This window comes from Phoxinus phoxinus (genome assembly GCF_949152265.1).
Source record: "Phoxinus phoxinus genome assembly, chromosome: 6".
Taxonomy (NCBI): Eukaryota; Metazoa; Chordata; class Actinopteri; order Cypriniformes; family Leuciscidae; genus Phoxinus; species Phoxinus phoxinus.
In genome coordinates, this window is record NC_136881.1 from 33,556,620 (window position 1) to 33,574,282 (window position 17,663).

The window sequence follows — 17,663 nt, forward strand, 5'->3', positions numbered from 1 at the left end:
GTAACATTATACATAATAATTAATTTGAAATGAAGCCCATTGTGTGCTGTAGTCCTTTTAGGTCATATTTACTCAAATACAAATGATGTTGCTTCATAAATGAACAAATTGAGAACAATAAGACAGTATCATGGGAGAAATGTTGCCGTTCGGGTTTGCTCGTGCTACGCGTTACATTGGTTAATGATGTTCTTAATGTGTTTCATTTACGGCCTAATTGCAAGCTTGTTCATCACTTTCTTCATTTCTTTTAACATGGAAAAAAAATCCCTTGTGCACACTCTCATTAATGTATTTTTTGTTATTAGAATTGGTGCTATTAATCGATTTGCATTTAGATTTGTGCAATTTTGTGCGTTCTACGTCACGCACCAATGAACAAAGAAGTCTGACGGAACCAGTCCCCGTATGGCCCAATCTAATTCACTTTAGGGCATTTTAATGTGTGCTAATGCATGCTAATGTATGATAATTGGGCACAGATAAACATCTTCCTCAATGTAGCTAAATTGAAATATTGTACCAACCTTGTTATATTTGCAATGGATGACCAATGATCCTCCCCCCACACATACACACAAACACATTTAATATAAATTCCATATTAACATCTCACGATCATTATTTGTCATACACTTTCTAAAACTCACATTTGATTTATTTTTTCTTATTAAGGGGTGTATGCACAGCATGAACTGTTGTTTCCACAATGAACAGCTGAGGAAAGAATAACACACGCATTTAATACGCTCCTCCCTCTCATTTCATCCAGCGGTGGAGCGCGTCAGCTGTGTTTGGAGGTCTTTTATTATGGTGAACATTTCCTTTCTTTGACCTGAAAGCGTGGATGGGCATCTCCTTCAGTGCTCTCTCCGGCGTCTCGAGGGAGGTTGTTAAGAGGCTCGTGTGTTGAAAGACAGGAGAGCGTCTACCCAATGACATCTGCAGTAAAAGGAGAGGAAAAAAAGCATCCACGTCCATTTTTACCCTGCGGGTAGAGTCTTTTGAAGTAGCCAATTCCCAGACTTTATTATATATATGGATCAGGCAATGGTTTTTGTTGTGCATAATCAGACGTTGAAGCCGTACAAAATGCGTTTCACTCCAGTCTGACGTCCACTCTTAAAAATAAAGCTTTTAAAGCATCAATGTCAAATTCCCCAAAGAACATTTCAGTGAACAGTTCTTAAAATAAAATAAAGTCTTAATGTGAGCATTTTAAATATGTATAAAGAACCTTTTGTGGAATGCAAAGGTTCTATGGATGTTAAAGTTTCTTTGTGAAATCCTCAATGCCATTTATAAGAGTGTATGTCAGCTAAACCTGTCCCTACGCGAGAGACTAGCTGATAAGTTCAACCATTTATGATGCTAAAACTGTTCTTAGGTGCTTTTCAGTCGTAAGAACTGCTTTATGACGTCTGTGTTTTCTCCTGGCGCTCAGTGACTTCATCAGCGTCTTGTACCCTGTAAGTGTGTCTCAACACACACCTCATTGGGTTCCTCATGTCCATCCACGGTTATTAAGAGTGAAACGCGCTGATGAGGAGGCGGTTCACCTGTGACGTTGGGTGTATGAGGTTAGTCCTGAGGTGAAAGGTCACGGAGGTGAGCATTAGGGTCACTGGGATTTAGATTCCTTGCTATTTATTGGAATGTTTCTGGTTTTGTTGGTAATAACGGGCAAAGTAATTGAATTAGAATTGTGTATTGAATTAGGAAATGCAGTCGGTTTGTGGACTGGAGGTGTGTGTGTGTGTACGTTAATTGAATTCCACGTGCCACGTGTCTGATTAGTCTGTGGTGTATCAGTGTCGTGGCAGCTGCTCCCTGGAGACACGGTTTCTCCATCTCCACACACACACACACACACACACACACACACACACACACACACGGCTTTCCCAGGAGAACATTGAGTTACACCCCCATAAATGCACATAGTAATTCCTTTCTCTGTCTCACACTTGTTCTCACTATCAAAATCCTGTTATTTTCCGGTATCATTTCTGGAAAGTGTGGCGTGTGTGTGTTAGTGATGCTTGTCCTATTCATTTATCTCTATATATACACACAAATAGATGTATGACCCATTAACATCCTTGCTCTCTAGGTATCATTATCAGCATCGACAATGTGTGTTGACAAACACTACTGCAGTCCTTGCACACACACACACCCATAATAATAATGCCGTGAGTGAGCGGTTATGGGGGAAGGGAGGGTGACCACATCTTCACTGCAACATGGAGAAACATGGAGTTGTTAATTTGGGAAAACATAGGGTGTGTGTTTGCACTGTGTATGTAACCATATTCAATTCATTTTCTGAACGCAACGAGACCAATGGCACGTTATCTTGTAATTGCAGTCTTTATGAGAGGCCCAAGGCAATCGTGTAATACAATCACAGACACACAGCGGTTTACTAAAGCTTCCTAAAAGAGGATCTGTGTTGGTCACATCTGCTTGAATGAGCTTTAATGGAGGACTCAATAATGGGGCGTTTCTCTCCGACTTCCTGTTGTGCTCACAGCCGACCCCTGTGACTCTTCGGTTATTGCCAGCGTGGTTGGGACAAGCATGGCCAATCTGCCTCAGAGGAACAGGATATTGTCATGGTAATATAAAGGCGGGGTTCAATTTGAGGAGACTCCTTTGTCAGCAATCAAACATGAGGTTTTTAATGGAACTGAGTGAGTCTTTATGGGCGTTATGAATGGGAAATCTTTTGCTCATTTGGATTTGACAATTGCTTTGGACATTGTATACAAAGAGTACTATGGAACGATGTTTATAAATGATATTTTTTCAGTTGTCAGTGTGTTTTGGCGGTTGCTAGGTAGTTCCTTTCTGGCTCAACAAGCCAGATGCTTTGATATCCATTCAAATCATGACGAGTTATGTGCCGAATATGTCAAATTTCAGGTGTGAGGTTAACATATCAGCATATCTCATCGTGTTGAGGTCCACTCTGCAAAACAAACGTCCAATTGCCACTCTAATGATTCTCATTAGCCCTTGAATCTCACTCTTTCCTAATTGTTAGATGAGAATACAAACAAACAACAGCACTGTCCAAGAAAAAAAGGGGGGCACGGTAAACAAATTTCCCTCGAAACCCAGAGCTGGAGGCATTTCAGCGTGGCAGACTGTGAGATCAGCCCACTGTAGGATTATCTCATGTTTGGCAGATTCCCGCTGAGCTGTACGGACTTGACTGTGATTCTTGGGATGGCTCAAGTGTTTATAACAAATCCCGATTGTGCATCTCGCCACCCCCTTTAAATCTGTGGACGGAGTGACTGGGCAGTTGGGTGCGTTTCAATGCAGTGACGATGCATTAGCAACATGCTAATGAAATTTGACTTTTAATTTGTATTACTATTTACTATCATATACTTGGGGTTTTGGTTTATACCAGCACTATTTGTGCTACAAAATGCAGAGTTTGAGCAAAAATGCCCCAGTATGAACTTTAGTCTCATTTTTATATACACATTTAACCAGGGCAATATCACACAAGTGCTGTTTTTGTCCCGAATAGTGCAAATGTGATTTTATAGAACAGGTCAATAAATAATTGTACAATTTTAGACAGCATATTGTAAATTTTTGCTCAATTTTGCCAATGAAATGATTACCTATAAAGCCAGAGCAGAACTGTTGTGCGGCCCCGAGCAACACCGTGTTGTTTGGTTATCGTTACCAATTACCGAATGAATCCGTGTTTTGAGCGAATCAATCGGGTGATTCGTAAAGAGAACCAGATTTACTTGATTCCTGACTGAATCAACCATATGAACGAACGAATGAATGAATGACTCAATGACTGACACATTTATCGCCACCTACTGGCAGTTTTAGTTTCTTATTTAGAGTATGAAAATACAAAAACAATAAATCATATTTTTGGGGGTAGTTTGCCCAAAAATGAGAGTGGTTTATTTACATTTTGAAGACTTCAGATGCAAAAACCTCTAAGTCCGTCTAACTTTTTTTCTTTAATATTAAATTTTTTATCAAGCTCCTCTGTATAGGTTTCTTTCTACCCAAGTACCGACATTTCTGAATGGGCTGAGGCTGGGATTTAGTGAGTTTGAAGTGAAAGTATTTGATGAACGTATACTATGTGCGTTACTATAACATTCACTCAGTTTTGACATGGGTGGCTTTTAGAGGCTTTTGCATCGGAGGTCTTCATGTGTTGTTTCAAACCTGTACGACTTTCTTTCTGTATGACTTTCTTTCTCTTACGTAACATGAAAAAAAAATATTGTTAAGAATGTTTAAAAAAAAAAACTGTAAATGGTCTGTAAATGAAAAAATCATGACCACTGTAGCCTAAAGGTTATGTGTAAATTTTGTCTTCTCAAATAAAATATTTCATTTTAAAACTACTTTTTGTAATGTCTATTTAATGCTTTTCTTATTTAACACAATACAACTTTAAATTACCTTTTGGGTCATTTGATTAGATTAATGAATCGGCACATCATGATTTTTTAATTAGATTAAAAATGTTAAATGTTTATATTTATTAGTTGATAATAGACTGAATTAATATTTTATTCCATTCTTATCAAGGAAATTATTTATTGTGACTGAATAAACATAATTATTATAATTTTTAGTGGTCAGATATATATTCACAATACAGGACCAACGTTTTTTAAATCAGTTCTCAGTATCACATTGTAAAGCCTCTTCTTTCTGCTTCACTGCTTACTGACCAACACGCACGCGCACACACACACACACACACACACACACACACACACACACACACACACACACACACACACACACAGTCATTTACACTACTGTCCCTTCAGCTGTCAGGAAACCCAGTCCACGCAAACATCACAGCTCTGTATTGATCTGCGGACATATTTTTGATTTGACGCGGTGCCCAGTAGGGAGGCATTTTAATGAAGAGACTGTAAACATAACAACTCCATGAGGGGTGTGTGTGTGTGTTCATGTATTCACTAAGAAATAGAGGGAGGGAGAGAGAGAAATTGAGCTCAGGGAGGGAAGCATATGTGAGACCATTGTTAGCCTTTCTAGTCTCTCAAGAAACTGAGTTGTCATGGCAACAGAATATAGATGGTGTGTGTGTGTGTGTGTCAATGCAGACAGTGTGAGGGAGGCTGTACCAGTCAAATGTAATGGCTCACTAACATAAGCTTTGGTATTAATATTTATTTTGCTTGCCTTTAGATGTTTTTCTTAGTTTTCTATGTGTTTGTGTGTTTTGTAGGGCTCTTTCCCAGGCAACCTGCAGCTGGTGCTGGTACTGAGACCCACAACACTCTTCCAGCGGACTATCTCAGACATCTTATTTAAGTTTAACAAGGATGAGTTTAAAATGAAGGTGCCGGTAAGTACGCACACACGCACACACAGCCTCATGTGTGGTTAATGAAGAGCGTAATGAAATGGATTATACGCTGACATGAGAGAAGTGGCCTATATTATGAACTGTGTGTGTGTAGGTGATCATGCTCAGCTCTGTGACTGAGCTCCACAGTTACATCGACCGCACACAGCTCACGCAGGAACTGGGCGGCACGCAGGAGTACTGCCACGAGAAATGGATTTCACACCGCACCGTGAGTACAGATCCAGCTTCACTACAGTACTGACGGGTGAAGAGTGGGGACGGGATTGGTTGGATGTATGAGCCACTCAATGAAGGAACGACTGAACAAAAAAACGAATTATTTAATGAGTAAATGACATAAGCTTACAAAAAATAGCATGAAAGGAAGGAAATGCTATAGCATATGGTGTGTATGGTATACTACTGTATGTGCTACTACTGTAGTATACTATACTACAATAAACATTTCAAACTATGCTATTTGTCACATGACCTCTTATGTAACATGGGTAATGTCAGTGAGGTGTCTATTGATAATTGCAGAAATACACTACCGTTCTAAAGTTTAGTGATGGTAAGATTTTTTTATGTTTTTGAAAGAAGTCTCTTATGTTATATTTTATTTATTCATGTCATGGCAAAGCATCATCACTCCAGTCTTCAGTGTCACATGATCCTTCAGAAATCATTCTAATATAATGTTTTGCTACTCAAGAAACGTTTCTATTATCATGCTGAAAACATTTATTTGAAATGGAAACTTTTTATAACATTATAAATGGTTTTACTGTCACTTTTAATCCGTTCAATGCATCCTTGCTGAATAAAAGTATAATTTTTTTTCCGAGCTTTACGTACCCCAAACTTTGAACGGTAGTGTAGATAGGGTAATATGTCATTGATTTACACATGGCATTTTTAATAGATGTTAAAAGTCATGGTTAAAAATCAGATTACACTATGAACCAATATGAACTGGAGAACTTGGCTACTGTGTGTGTGTGTGTGTGTTGTAATATACAGTTTGTACAGTATAAAAACCATTATGTCTATGGAAAGTCCTAGTATATGTCCTAGTGTATGTATTACTCATGTGAAGTTGCATTATGGGATACAGTTCTATGCAGTGCGCTATCACTGAATTCTGTACATGGGCAAAAGTGGAAATTTTCATCTTCATACTATGCATATTTAGTAGTAGTAGTATGATAAAATCCAATAGTTTTCCAAACACACCTTAAGTCTTGGTTCTTCATCATTATAATGAGGTATTTAAAAAAAAAAACCAAGTCCTCCAGGAGGATGTCGGTCTTCATCTCAAGCAAATGAATTGCAGTTCTCCTCGTACTTGCTTTTAAGTAATTGATTTCCAGCACGTCCGTATTGATCTGTGGCTGCTGTGCTTAAGCACTGTGCACTTGTGGATGTGTTTTATTTGTTGCACACTCAGCCGTTAGTGTTAGTGTGTATGGGTGTCTTGCTGTTATGTGATTGGTGTAGTTCTGCACTGATCCAGCATGTGTGACTCTTGGTTTGTGTTGTTGTGCCTGTAGGCCATTGAAGGCTTTGCTCTGATGGTGAAGAAAACAGCACAGACTCTCCAGTCTTTCGGGACAGAGCTGGCAGAGACAGAACTGCCCAATGATGTCGAGGCCACGTCCAACCTACTAACCATCCACACAGAGAAAAAGGACAAGATGAAGGTCAGAAAACAAATAAAACTACTACAAATAAAAACAAACCTTAAGTTTACATAAATAATTCATGTTCATCATTCGGACTGAATAGCATGTTTATTTTGTGTGTGTGTGTGTGTGTGCAGGATGACTTGAGGATCGCTCTCTGTCAGGGAGGACGTTTGCTGGAGAGCATCAATGAGCCGCTGGTGAAAGATCCAGATTACACCATGAACCAGGATGAACTGGAGAACCTGGCTACTGTTCAGAGGTGTGTGTGTGTGTGTGTGTGTGTGTGTGTGTGTGTGTGTGTGTGTGTGTGTGTGTGTGTGTGTGTGTGTGTGTGTGTGTGTGTGTGTGTGTGTGTGTGTGTGTGTGTGTGTGTGTGTGTGTGTGTGTGTGTGTGTGTGTGTGTGTGTGTGTGTGTGTGTGTGTGTGTGTGTGTGTGTGTGTGTGTGTGTGTGTGTGTGTGTGTGTGTGTGTGTGTGTGTGTGTGTGTGTGTGTGTGTGTGTGTGTGTGTGTGTGTGTGTGTGTGTGTGTGTGTGTGTGTGTGTGTGTGTGTGTGTGTGTGTGTGTGTGTGTGTGTGTGTGTGTGTGTGTGTGTGTGTGTGTGTGTGTGTGTGTGATGCCATCTACCGTGCTGGAATGCAAAAAGGAGAGCACAGGCGGTTACAATCCAGCAGCAGACTGTTGCGTGTCCTTGGTCAGTTTTCGTCCTTATTAAGCTGTTCTGGTCAGCTGTGCTTTTGCATACACAACAAGACAAGCCACCTGGAGAAGATTATACAGCAAATCTACAGACACGCATGCAAAAAGAGCATTAACTTACAGGAAGTCCAGCTCTACTCGTATGACCTCACACTGAAGCAGCATTCTGGGATCTGTGTGTGTTAATATCCACAGGCATCTGCTGTCAGCCTTTATTATCTTGATGTGGCTATATTTGTTTAAAGGGGTCATCGGGTGCCCATTTTACACAAGTTGGTAGGATTCTTTACGGTGTTCATGTAAAGTTTGTAACATACTTTGGTTAAAATTCCTCAATGGTTGTGTAAAACAACACCCTTTTACCTCACCAAAAACAGCTCAGTTTCTGTGCATGTCTCTTTAAATGATAATGAGCAACTGCTCACCCCACCCCTCTCTTCCTCGGGGGGTGTCGACACAAGACACGTAAAGTGCTGCCTTGGCGGACAGTATACAAATGCTGAGGGGGAAATATGCTAATATGGGAAATATGCTAATACGGGACAGTCCGTCAGTGGTCGTGGGCAGAGCATGAGATTTGTATGGTGGTTGTGTGTGTCCACACACCGCAAAGACGCATTTATATGCAAACACCATATAAAAGTGAATTTTGCACCCGATGACCCCTTTAAGGTTTTTATTTATGGATGCAGTCAAACATACAGAATGAGATTTCAGAGCTATGATGGTGGGCATGGTTTTTATGACTTCGGAAGATTTCAGAAGACATCAAAATTCAGACTTTTTTGTGATACTTTTTGCCCTCTGTTCACTGTATGTTTTTAATGTATAGTAAAAACCAGCTTGGATATTTAAAACATCTCTTTGTGTTCCACAGAAGAAAGTAAATGGTGACCATTTGGGTGAAGTATTCTTCTCTTTCTTTCTATAGGTTGCTTGGTCAATTAGATGAGACAGAAACAGCATTTGATGATTTTTGGGACAAACACCATACCAAGCTAGAGCAATGTCTGCAACTGCGGCATTTTGAGCAGGACTACAGGGAGGTGAGCTACACAGACTGGTTCATCTGTATCACTTAAACATGTTTTCAGTAGAGATGCATTGTTTCGTTTTTTTGTTATTTTGTATTTACGTTTATAATCTTTATTCATATTTTGAATTAGCTTTTATTTGTATATTTTCCATTTCATTTTAGTTTGTTTCAGTCAGTCATATTGTTATGTGCTTTTGTAATTTTTATTCGTTTTTGTATTTAGCTTTCATTTTTATTTAAATTTTAGCGCTATAACTATAGATTTTTCATCTAATGTTTAGATGTGAATAGAGTTAGGGGGATGGAATATACAGTTTGTCCAGTATAAAAACCATTACACCTATGGAGTGAGTGTGTGTGTGGGTCTTTATGAGCAGTAGTTGTAATGTGTTCATCTGTGTTGTAGGTTAGAGCGCATTTAGACCTGGTGTATGAAAGACTATCAAGCTTCTCGGAAGTAGGAATAAGCCCCGCCCACGCTGAACATATCCTGAAAGAGCTGACCAATCATGAAGAAAGAGCTTGTGTAAGTATTAACCTGCTGTCAAATTTATTTCTTTTTTTTCCTGATGATATGACAGTATTATTCAGATACAAAATGAGACCTAGTACTGCAAAAAATCTTTTACGGATCAAATAAATTCTTTCCTTCATTTCTATCCAGACCCAACGCACATTCATTTGTCCTTATAATGTTCTAGTGTGTGTACTGTAGATGCGGGCATATGGTCTTATAAAGCATGTAAATCTCACCTTCCTTAATGAAATTGCTGAGCCCGGCAGTTTGAGGCCCTTTCAGAAATCACCCACATGTCCTCATCCTGCGGAGAGAAGAGGGGGGTGTTCTACCCGATGTGATAAATCACCCATCACTACGCTGGAATTATTCTGCTGACACAGGGGGATTGTGGGAGTTCTGGGTGGCCACAAAGTAGCAAACTTGATTTTTTGTTGTTTTTTTAGTAAAAGTTTCACTCAAAGATTGACTAATAAAATGAAGTCACCTTCGTCAACAGCAGAATTTTAAAGATTGACATTATTTAACATAATTTGTTTTTCATTGTTGCCATGGTCACTTTATTAAAACACAAATATTCACATGCCATTCAAAAGGAGATTTTATTATTGTTTTAGAAAGATGTATCTTATGCTCACCCCAAGACTGCATTTTGTTTAATCACAAATATAGTAAAAACACTGTAAAATATTAATAGAATTTAAAAAAAAATCTATTTGAATATATTTTAAACTGTAATTTATTCCTGTGATGCCGAGCTGAATTTTCAGCATCATTACTCCAGTCTTCAGTGTCACATGATCCTTCAGAAATCATTCTAATAAAATGATTTATATTAAGAACTATATAAAATATATATATTATATTATAATATATATTAAGAAATATATATTCATATTATTATATCAAGAAACATTTCTTATTATCAGTGTTGAAAACTATTTAATATTTATGCCTAATATTTTTGTGGATTTAAATTTTCTTTATTAAATAGAAAGATCAAAAGAACAGCATTTGTATGAAATTTAAATCATCATAATCTTTTGTAATAGTACATTTCTAATGAAAGTATAGTTATATAATATTTACTCTTATATTTGATCAATTTTATGTGTTCTGCTGAATAAAATAACAAAAAACAAAAATGTGTTGTTTTTTAAACAAAACAAAAAGTGTATTATTATTTAAAAAATTAAATGTTTCTCTCCGTCTGTAGGAGGTGTTGGACCGGGCTCTGTCTCTAGCGTGTGATGCAGATCTGCTGATCGAAGCGTCTCATTACGCTGTGGACTCCATCCTGCCCAAATGCTCTGAGCTGCGGGTTGTGTGTGAGGAGATCAGCGGTGTCCTGAACGTCAAGAAAGCTCATCTGCTCAAAGCCATGGAGCTACACCAGTGTCTAGAGAAGGTACTGGGCCCACCCCTTCATCAAAGCTGTTCAAGACCCCTCGAAAATAGTCAACGAGAGAACTGTACTCCTGTGCTGACTTATTTCCATTTGAAACTAGAAGTTGTTGGAGCAGGACATATCAAGTGGACATTGCTAAATAGCTAATAGCCTTTAGTTTAGGTCACAGTCTCTATTTATAATTTAGGAGGAGGCTTTGTCAACTTTTAGGAATAGATTACAAATGGTCTCAAAGCAAGCAGACATGGACTAAAAGCCACAAAAACATATACTCTTTTTCTTCTTCCGTCACTCTCAGGCCTCTAAATGGTGTGAAGATGGGATCTACCTGCTGGCGTCTCAGCCTGTGGATAAGTGTCAATCACAGGATGGGGCGGAGGCAGCGCTGCAGGAGATTGAGCGTTACGTGGATACAGCCAATCAGCACAAGCTGACAGATTTGAGTGCAATTTGGAGGGACTATGAGTCGGTGCTCACTCAAGACTTCAGGGTAAAAGACAAAAGACTCAAAAAAAAAAACAGAACTGAGCCATGATACGTGTGTGTAGATTTTTATTTATACATGTATTGGTTATTTAAGTGTTATTGAGAATATGGAAATTATTAGTCAAATGTCTTTGAGTTTGAGTTGAATGGATATTTTGTCTGTGCTAAAACAGGATCAGGTGGACAAAGTGTTTCAGAAGCAGCTGTCCATGCAGGAAATGTTCGAGAAGAGGAGGGTCAGTCTGAAGAAGTTAGCAGCCAAACAGACACGACCCGTGCAGCCCGTCGCCCCACGTCCTGAGGCCATCATCAAATCCCCCATCTTGTCTCCAGGTTAATCCCCTAAACGTGACTTTTTGTGTGTTGGGTTGTGTTGGGTTTCCCAGAAACGTGTCACTGTTTCTAGGTCCAAATGCTCCATCAGATGCCAAAAGCAAACCACACGTGCTGCTAATATACATTCACGGTGTTGCTGTAATACTATTAAAAAACAGGTTCCTAACCTTTATCTCCATGCTCTTTTAAAAAATAAATAAAGGTTATTTAAAGGGATTTATGGTTTCGTAAAGAACCATTAACATCCTCAGAACCTTTTTCAAAAAAAGCCATTTGGTTTATGACGACACAGGAAGTGTCTTTCATTAACCATGTACGTTGTAAAACCCATGTCATTATACACATTTGTGTCCTCATAATAAACCATATAAACACACACACACACACTCCGTCACTTATTTTACTCTTCTGCCATCTAGTGTTCATAATAGAAAACTGCAGGGATCATTGCCACAAAAAAAAAATATTATTATATTTTATGCATGTTTTTTTTACCCCAGCACATAGGGAGAAGTCTATAGAGGGTGATATCATCAATGGAAACTGCAGAAAAGTAGGTATCTTATCTCTAGAAAAATGCTTTATTTATTTTAAGCAGTAATATTTATAATACTGCTTTGATATTGATAAATGAAGCAACAGTGGCTGCACTGCTCACTTATGCATTCGTTGCACTTCAGCTTTTTGTTAATTGAATATTAAGTGAACTTAAAGTTTTTGAATGTTTTTATTTTAATTGTATACATTTTTAACTGTTTATTAAAATTTTACAGATGATCTTAGCAACAAATTAACAAATGTTGCGTTACTTTGAGTGGATTTTGAACATTGAGCCATATGTGTGATTTTAATAAAATGACAGAATTGGTTTGAACACATTTTCAAGACACTGCATGCATGTTATATACGTATAAATCAATGCATGGTTGTTTATATTTGCAGGGAGAGATGCACTTACAGAATGAAGGCAGCAGACACACGTCCGTCTCTGATGAAGAGGAGAACTTTGCTGTGCTTAGACGGTCAGTCATGGGCGACTTAAAAAGAAAGTGAGCTATTGTGTGTCATGTTCTATTTGACTGATTATGTGTTGAATGTCCGTCCACTACAGACACGTGATGAACGAGCTGTTGGAGACGGAGAGAGCGTATGTGGAGGAGCTGCTGTGTGTGCTGGAGGTGAGTTACACTGACACCTTTCAGAGGTCAGATCAATTTGTTTTAAAGTCGGCATCAAACAGTTGCAATCGTCTTTTCTTTCCTATTGTGACGTGTATCCAAGTAAAACGGCTTCTCGGACAAGAAAAAAATGTAGGGCGGGACTTGATTTTGTCCATTGGGAATTGATTAGCTTGGAGTGGTTTCCTATTGGTGGATCTCATTTGAGTGACAGGTTGCCCCGCCCTCGTGCCAGTAAACGCATCATCAGAGAAGAGAAGATGCAATAGGCAGGGGAAGCTTTTTTGATGAAAGATTACAAGGGCTCATGAATAATAATAATCAAAATGCAATATTCCTTGAACAAATAAGAATTGTCAGTTTTGATTTCATAGTGACTTTAATAACTTTTAGCGCATTTGACTTGACAGTGATTTGTGTTTAGGGTTATGCAGCAGAAATGGACAATCCAGCCATGGCTCATCTCATCCCCAACACGCTGCTTCACAAGAAGGACATCCTCTTTGGCAACATGCCTGAGATATACCAGTTCCACAAGAAGTGAGTTGAACCCTCTCTGTCTCCGTTTGAGCTTCCACTTGTGTAATGTTATAAAGCTGAAGAGCCTCTTATCCTCTATATATTTTAGGACTTTTCTTCGTGAACTGGAGACGTACACAGACTATCCTGAGCTTGTGGGCCGGTGTTTCTTGGAGAGAGTGAGTCCGATGTTACATCTTGTGCTGGTCTGATTTATTACGTGATTAAATGGATTTTTCAAATGTGTTTGTTCATGTTTTGTTAGATGACGGATCTGCAGATATATGAGAAGTACTGTCAGAACAAGCCTCGCTCCGAGTCTCTGTGGAGACAGTGCTCTGACTGCGCTTTCTTCCAGGTCATCTTACAGCGAAACTACACACACCATTAAGCCACGTTACATATAAGCACATCTTTTTTTCTATAATCCAAAGGGTCATATTATAGATAGAGCGTCATAGCTAATATTTTAGGAATACAATATATAGGACCTTATATACACTACTGTTAAATGGTTTTGGATTTTTTTTAATGCTTTGAAAGAAGCCTACTATGCTCCCCAAGGCTACATTTATCTGATCAAAAATACAGTATAGACAGAAATATTGTAAAATATTGTTACGATTTAAAATAACTTTTTTCCATTTGAATATATTTAAAAATGTTATTTATTCCTGTGATGTAAAGCTGAATTTTCAGCAGCATTACTCCAGTTTTCAGTGTCACATGACCCTTCAAAAATCAGTCTAATATGCTGTGTGTGTGTGTGTATATATATATATATATATATATATATATATATATATATATATATATATATATATATATATATATATATATATATATACACACACACACTTCTTTAAAAAAAGATTTACTGCCCCAAACTTAATTTAATTATTATTATTACTATTTTCATAAATAATACAATACTATAACAGTTTAATAGTAATATTTATACAATAATCATCATCATAAACTATTTTCATAGTTAAGAAAAATAAAGAATTTGTGTATGCTATTTTCAGGAGTGTCAAAAGAAACTGGAGCATAAACTTGGTTTGGACTCGTACCTGCTCAAGCCTGTGCAGAGAATAACCAAATACCAGCTTTTACTCAAGGTAAACTAGACCCAGACCCAAACATAGCATTCCTATATTTGCACCTCTGTCTGGTAACATCTGTGTTCATGCGTGTTTATATCAGGAACTGTTGAAGTACAGTAAAGGCTGCGACGGTGAGGAAGACCTGCAGGAGGCGCTCTCATCTATTCTAGGCATCCTAAAAGCTGTGAATGACTCCATGCACCTTATCGCCATCACTGGATATGAAGTAAGGACACATTTTATTTCGGTTATCAATAACGCAAGACACCTTTTGGAGTCGTTGTTGACCCTTGACCTGTGTTTCCAGGGCAACCTCAGCGATCTGGGCCGCTTGATGATGCAGGGGTCGTTCAGCGTGTGGACGGAGCATAAGAAGGGTCACGCGAAAGTAAAAGACCTGGCGCGCTTCAAGCCCATGCAGAGACACCTCTTCCTGCACGAGAAGTGTCTGCTCTTCTGTAAGAAACGAGAGGAGAACGGAGAAGGTTACGAGAAAGCCCCGTCATACAGCTTCAAACACTCTCTCAACGTAAGTCCTGAATGCCTGAATGGAGTTAAAAAATATTAAAGTAGTTCGTTTTCATTTATTATTTCTCTGACATGGAAATCAGTCGGCAAATCAAGAGAAGATTTATCATTTTTAGTGTAATCTAACCAAGAAAAAGAAGAAATGCTCATGTAATCTGCATGTAAATAAAGGTTAATTAAGATGAGCACATTTACAGGGAATATCAGGTTCCTGTATGAGACTGATTATGTTCATATCTTGTCCTCTGATAGATGAGTGCTGTAGGCATTACTGAAAATGCAAAAGGAGACAACAAAAAGTTTGAGATCTGGTGTAATTCTCGAGAGGAGGTGTATATCGTACAGGTAAACTCTTATACATTTTACAATCGTCCTTGTAAAAATATCCTACGTCTATTTAAATAGCACTGAATGCATCTAATCTATAATCCTGTCACTCACCTTTCTGGTCATCTTATTGTTTATCTTCAGGCGCCGACACCAGAAATCAAAACGGCATGGGTGAATGAGATCCGGAAGGTTCTAACGGGGCAACTGAAGGCTTGCAGAGGTGAGAGACGCCGTGCCTTACTCTTTCTTTTTATTATTTAGCAAGGACACATTCATTTGATCAAAAGTGACAGTTAAGACAATTGTAATGTTACAAAAATTTCTATCCTCTATTCATCAACAAATCCTGAAAAATATTAAGCGGCACAACTGTTAGAATATCAACATAAGAATAATTATAAGAAAGCAGCAAATCAGATTTCTGAAGGATCATGTGACACTGAAGTCTGGTGTAGTGATGCTGAAAATTCAGCTTTGCATCACGGGAATAAATTACACTTTAAAATGTATTCAATTATTTTCAATTGTAATTTGTCACAATTTTACTGTTTTTACTGTATTTTTGATCAAATAAATGCAGCTTTGGTGAGCATAAGAGAACATTACCAACATCATACCGACCCCAACATTTTGAACGGTAGAGTATATAGAAATGACAAGCTTCACGTTATGAGCACGTTATGTTTGTCGTTGTCCAATACTGTTGTGATGTTGTGTTTCAGAGGCGAGGCAGCAGAAGGGCACAGATCAGTTAACTCCCACCAGCAGCGGTCTGACCCTGAGCCCCTTCAAGACCAACCCAAAGACCCTCAAGAAAACTGAGCCCACAGCGGCAGATCCCAGTGCGCCTGCCGTACTCAAAAATAACGACAAGGTCAAAGGTCAGTCAGCCCTTCACAACATAAAATGAATTTACTCCGAGACCATTAAAGTACGCTCTATATATTATGAATATGGGTCTACATCCGCCATGTTACTGTCACGTGACCTCCCGGCGTCAGTCGCGTCGTTTCACTTCCCATTATAAATCCCTCTCGGGATTGTAATGTGTCCATCGAATGCACACTTCAGAATCTTGGCGGAAGTAGTACAGTAGGTCATCTGTGGGCTTTTCAAAAACTGTTTTTATAATTCCATGTATTCGAAAATATAATTTTTTTGGCGGGCTGTTTTTCATATACATACAGGTGAAATTCGAAAAAAATTAATATGGTGCAAAAGTTAATCTATTTCAGTAATTCAACTTAAAAGATGAAACTAATATATTATATAGACTCATTACATGCAAAGTGAGATATTTCAAGCCTTCATTTGTTATAATTTTGATGATTACGGCTTACAGCTATGAAAACCCCAAATTCAAAATTAGAATATTGTGAAAAGGTTTTCATAAGCTGTAAGCCATAATCATCAAAATTATAACAAATAAAGGCTTGAAATATCTCACTTTGCATGTAATGAGTCTATATAATATATTAGTTTCACCTTTTAAGTTGAATTACTGAAATAAATTAACTTTTGCACGATATTCAAATTTTTCGAGTTTCACCTGTATATATATATAGTAGGTAAGTATTCGATTTCTGACACCGCGTCTGTGTGTACGCATTTTCAGAGGTCGTCTTTCAGAAGTTACACAGGACATATTTGAAATCAGTCGGTCAATGAATCCGTGAAACTAACCCCAGACTGACGTTTCCCTAAATCTATCCCACAATTCAGAATGCTGCTGTCTTTCCTCTTGCTGCTTAGACTGTGAATTTCTGTGAAAAATGTCTTTGTGACCCCTGGTGTTTCTTTTTTCCTAGTTTTTTTATTTTATTTTCTGACTAAACCTGTAACGGCCTTGATTATTTCCCCCTCCTCTTTCTTTCTCTCTGTCTCTGTGGAGAATAGACGAGACTGTCACCAGTCCCAACTCTGAGAGAGCTGCAGTGGCTAAAAAGCGTTTTACACTGCAGGGCTTCAGTAACCTCAAGAGCCAAAAAGGTACAGCAGGAGGGCTCACCACTTTACACGGTCACGGGCATTACATTTACAACAGGGTCACTGCATATTGATAAATCATTTCTGAAAATCATTATGACAAAAGCATGTTTAGTAGAAATTTCTAAGTTAAAATGTTTAGTGTGTGTGTATATATATATATATTTAATTCTAACTACAATACATTTGAAAACAAATAGTTTAGTGACATTGGATAAATGGAAAATGTTGACCCTGGAATAAGTACTAAGCTTTGGCTTGAACCTCACTGCAGAGTTTATAGCAGCCTCTGGTGGCAAAAGCCTCACACTACCAATGGTCATCACTCTCTGCCCTCCAGGTACACTGCAGTCTCAGGATACACTAGACTCTAGTGTAGAGACGAAAGTCTAGATTTGCAGTTTAACGTCAGAGTTCAAGCTTGGTAACATTAGGATTTAGAACCATCATTAATTAAATGCT

The 17,663-nt window shown here is 38.3% G+C and overlaps 1 protein-coding gene across 28 annotated transcripts in view; it reads left to right on the forward strand.

Annotated features, from left to right (window-relative positions):
- The window catches only part of mcf2la (mcf.2 cell line derived transforming sequence-like a), a 68,400-nt gene that overhangs the window by 43,312 nt on the left and 7,425 nt on the right, over positions 1–17,663 (forward strand). For 6 of the 28 annotated variants that reach the window (XM_079614626.1, XM_079614630.1, XM_079614632.1 and 3 more), the window contains 23 exons: positions 5,264–5,383; positions 5,499–5,615; positions 6,940–7,089; positions 7,209–7,333; positions 8,703–8,817; positions 9,214–9,333; positions 10,541–10,732; positions 11,031–11,222; positions 11,392–11,551; positions 12,055–12,107; positions 12,497–12,576; positions 12,666–12,732; positions 13,157–13,272; positions 13,361–13,430; positions 13,517–13,609; positions 14,280–14,372; positions 14,458–14,583; positions 14,665–14,886; positions 15,138–15,230; positions 15,357–15,435; positions 15,938–16,096; positions 17,112–17,204; positions 17,476–17,541. In XM_079614626.1, the coding sequence (XP_079470752.1) occupies positions 5,264–5,383; positions 5,499–5,615; positions 6,940–7,089; positions 7,209–7,333; positions 8,703–8,817; positions 9,214–9,333; positions 10,541–10,732; positions 11,031–11,222; positions 11,392–11,551; positions 12,055–12,107; positions 12,497–12,576; positions 12,666–12,732; positions 13,157–13,272; positions 13,361–13,430; positions 13,517–13,609; positions 14,280–14,372; positions 14,458–14,583; positions 14,665–14,886; positions 15,138–15,230; positions 15,357–15,435; positions 15,938–16,096; positions 17,112–17,204; positions 17,476–17,541 (2,701 nt within the window). Of the gene's footprint in view, positions 1–5,263; positions 5,384–5,498; positions 5,616–6,939; positions 7,090–7,208; positions 7,334–8,702; positions 8,818–9,213; positions 9,334–10,540; positions 10,733–11,030; positions 11,223–11,391; positions 11,552–12,054; positions 12,108–12,496; positions 12,577–12,665; positions 12,733–13,156; positions 13,273–13,360; positions 13,431–13,516; positions 13,610–14,279; positions 14,373–14,457; positions 14,887–15,137; positions 15,231–15,356; positions 15,436–15,795; positions 15,853–15,937; positions 16,097–17,111; positions 17,205–17,475; positions 17,542–17,663 lie in introns of all 28 variants that reach the window. The other 22 variants (XM_079614623.1, XM_079614624.1, XM_079614638.1 and 19 more) reach the window with 9 other exon arrangements.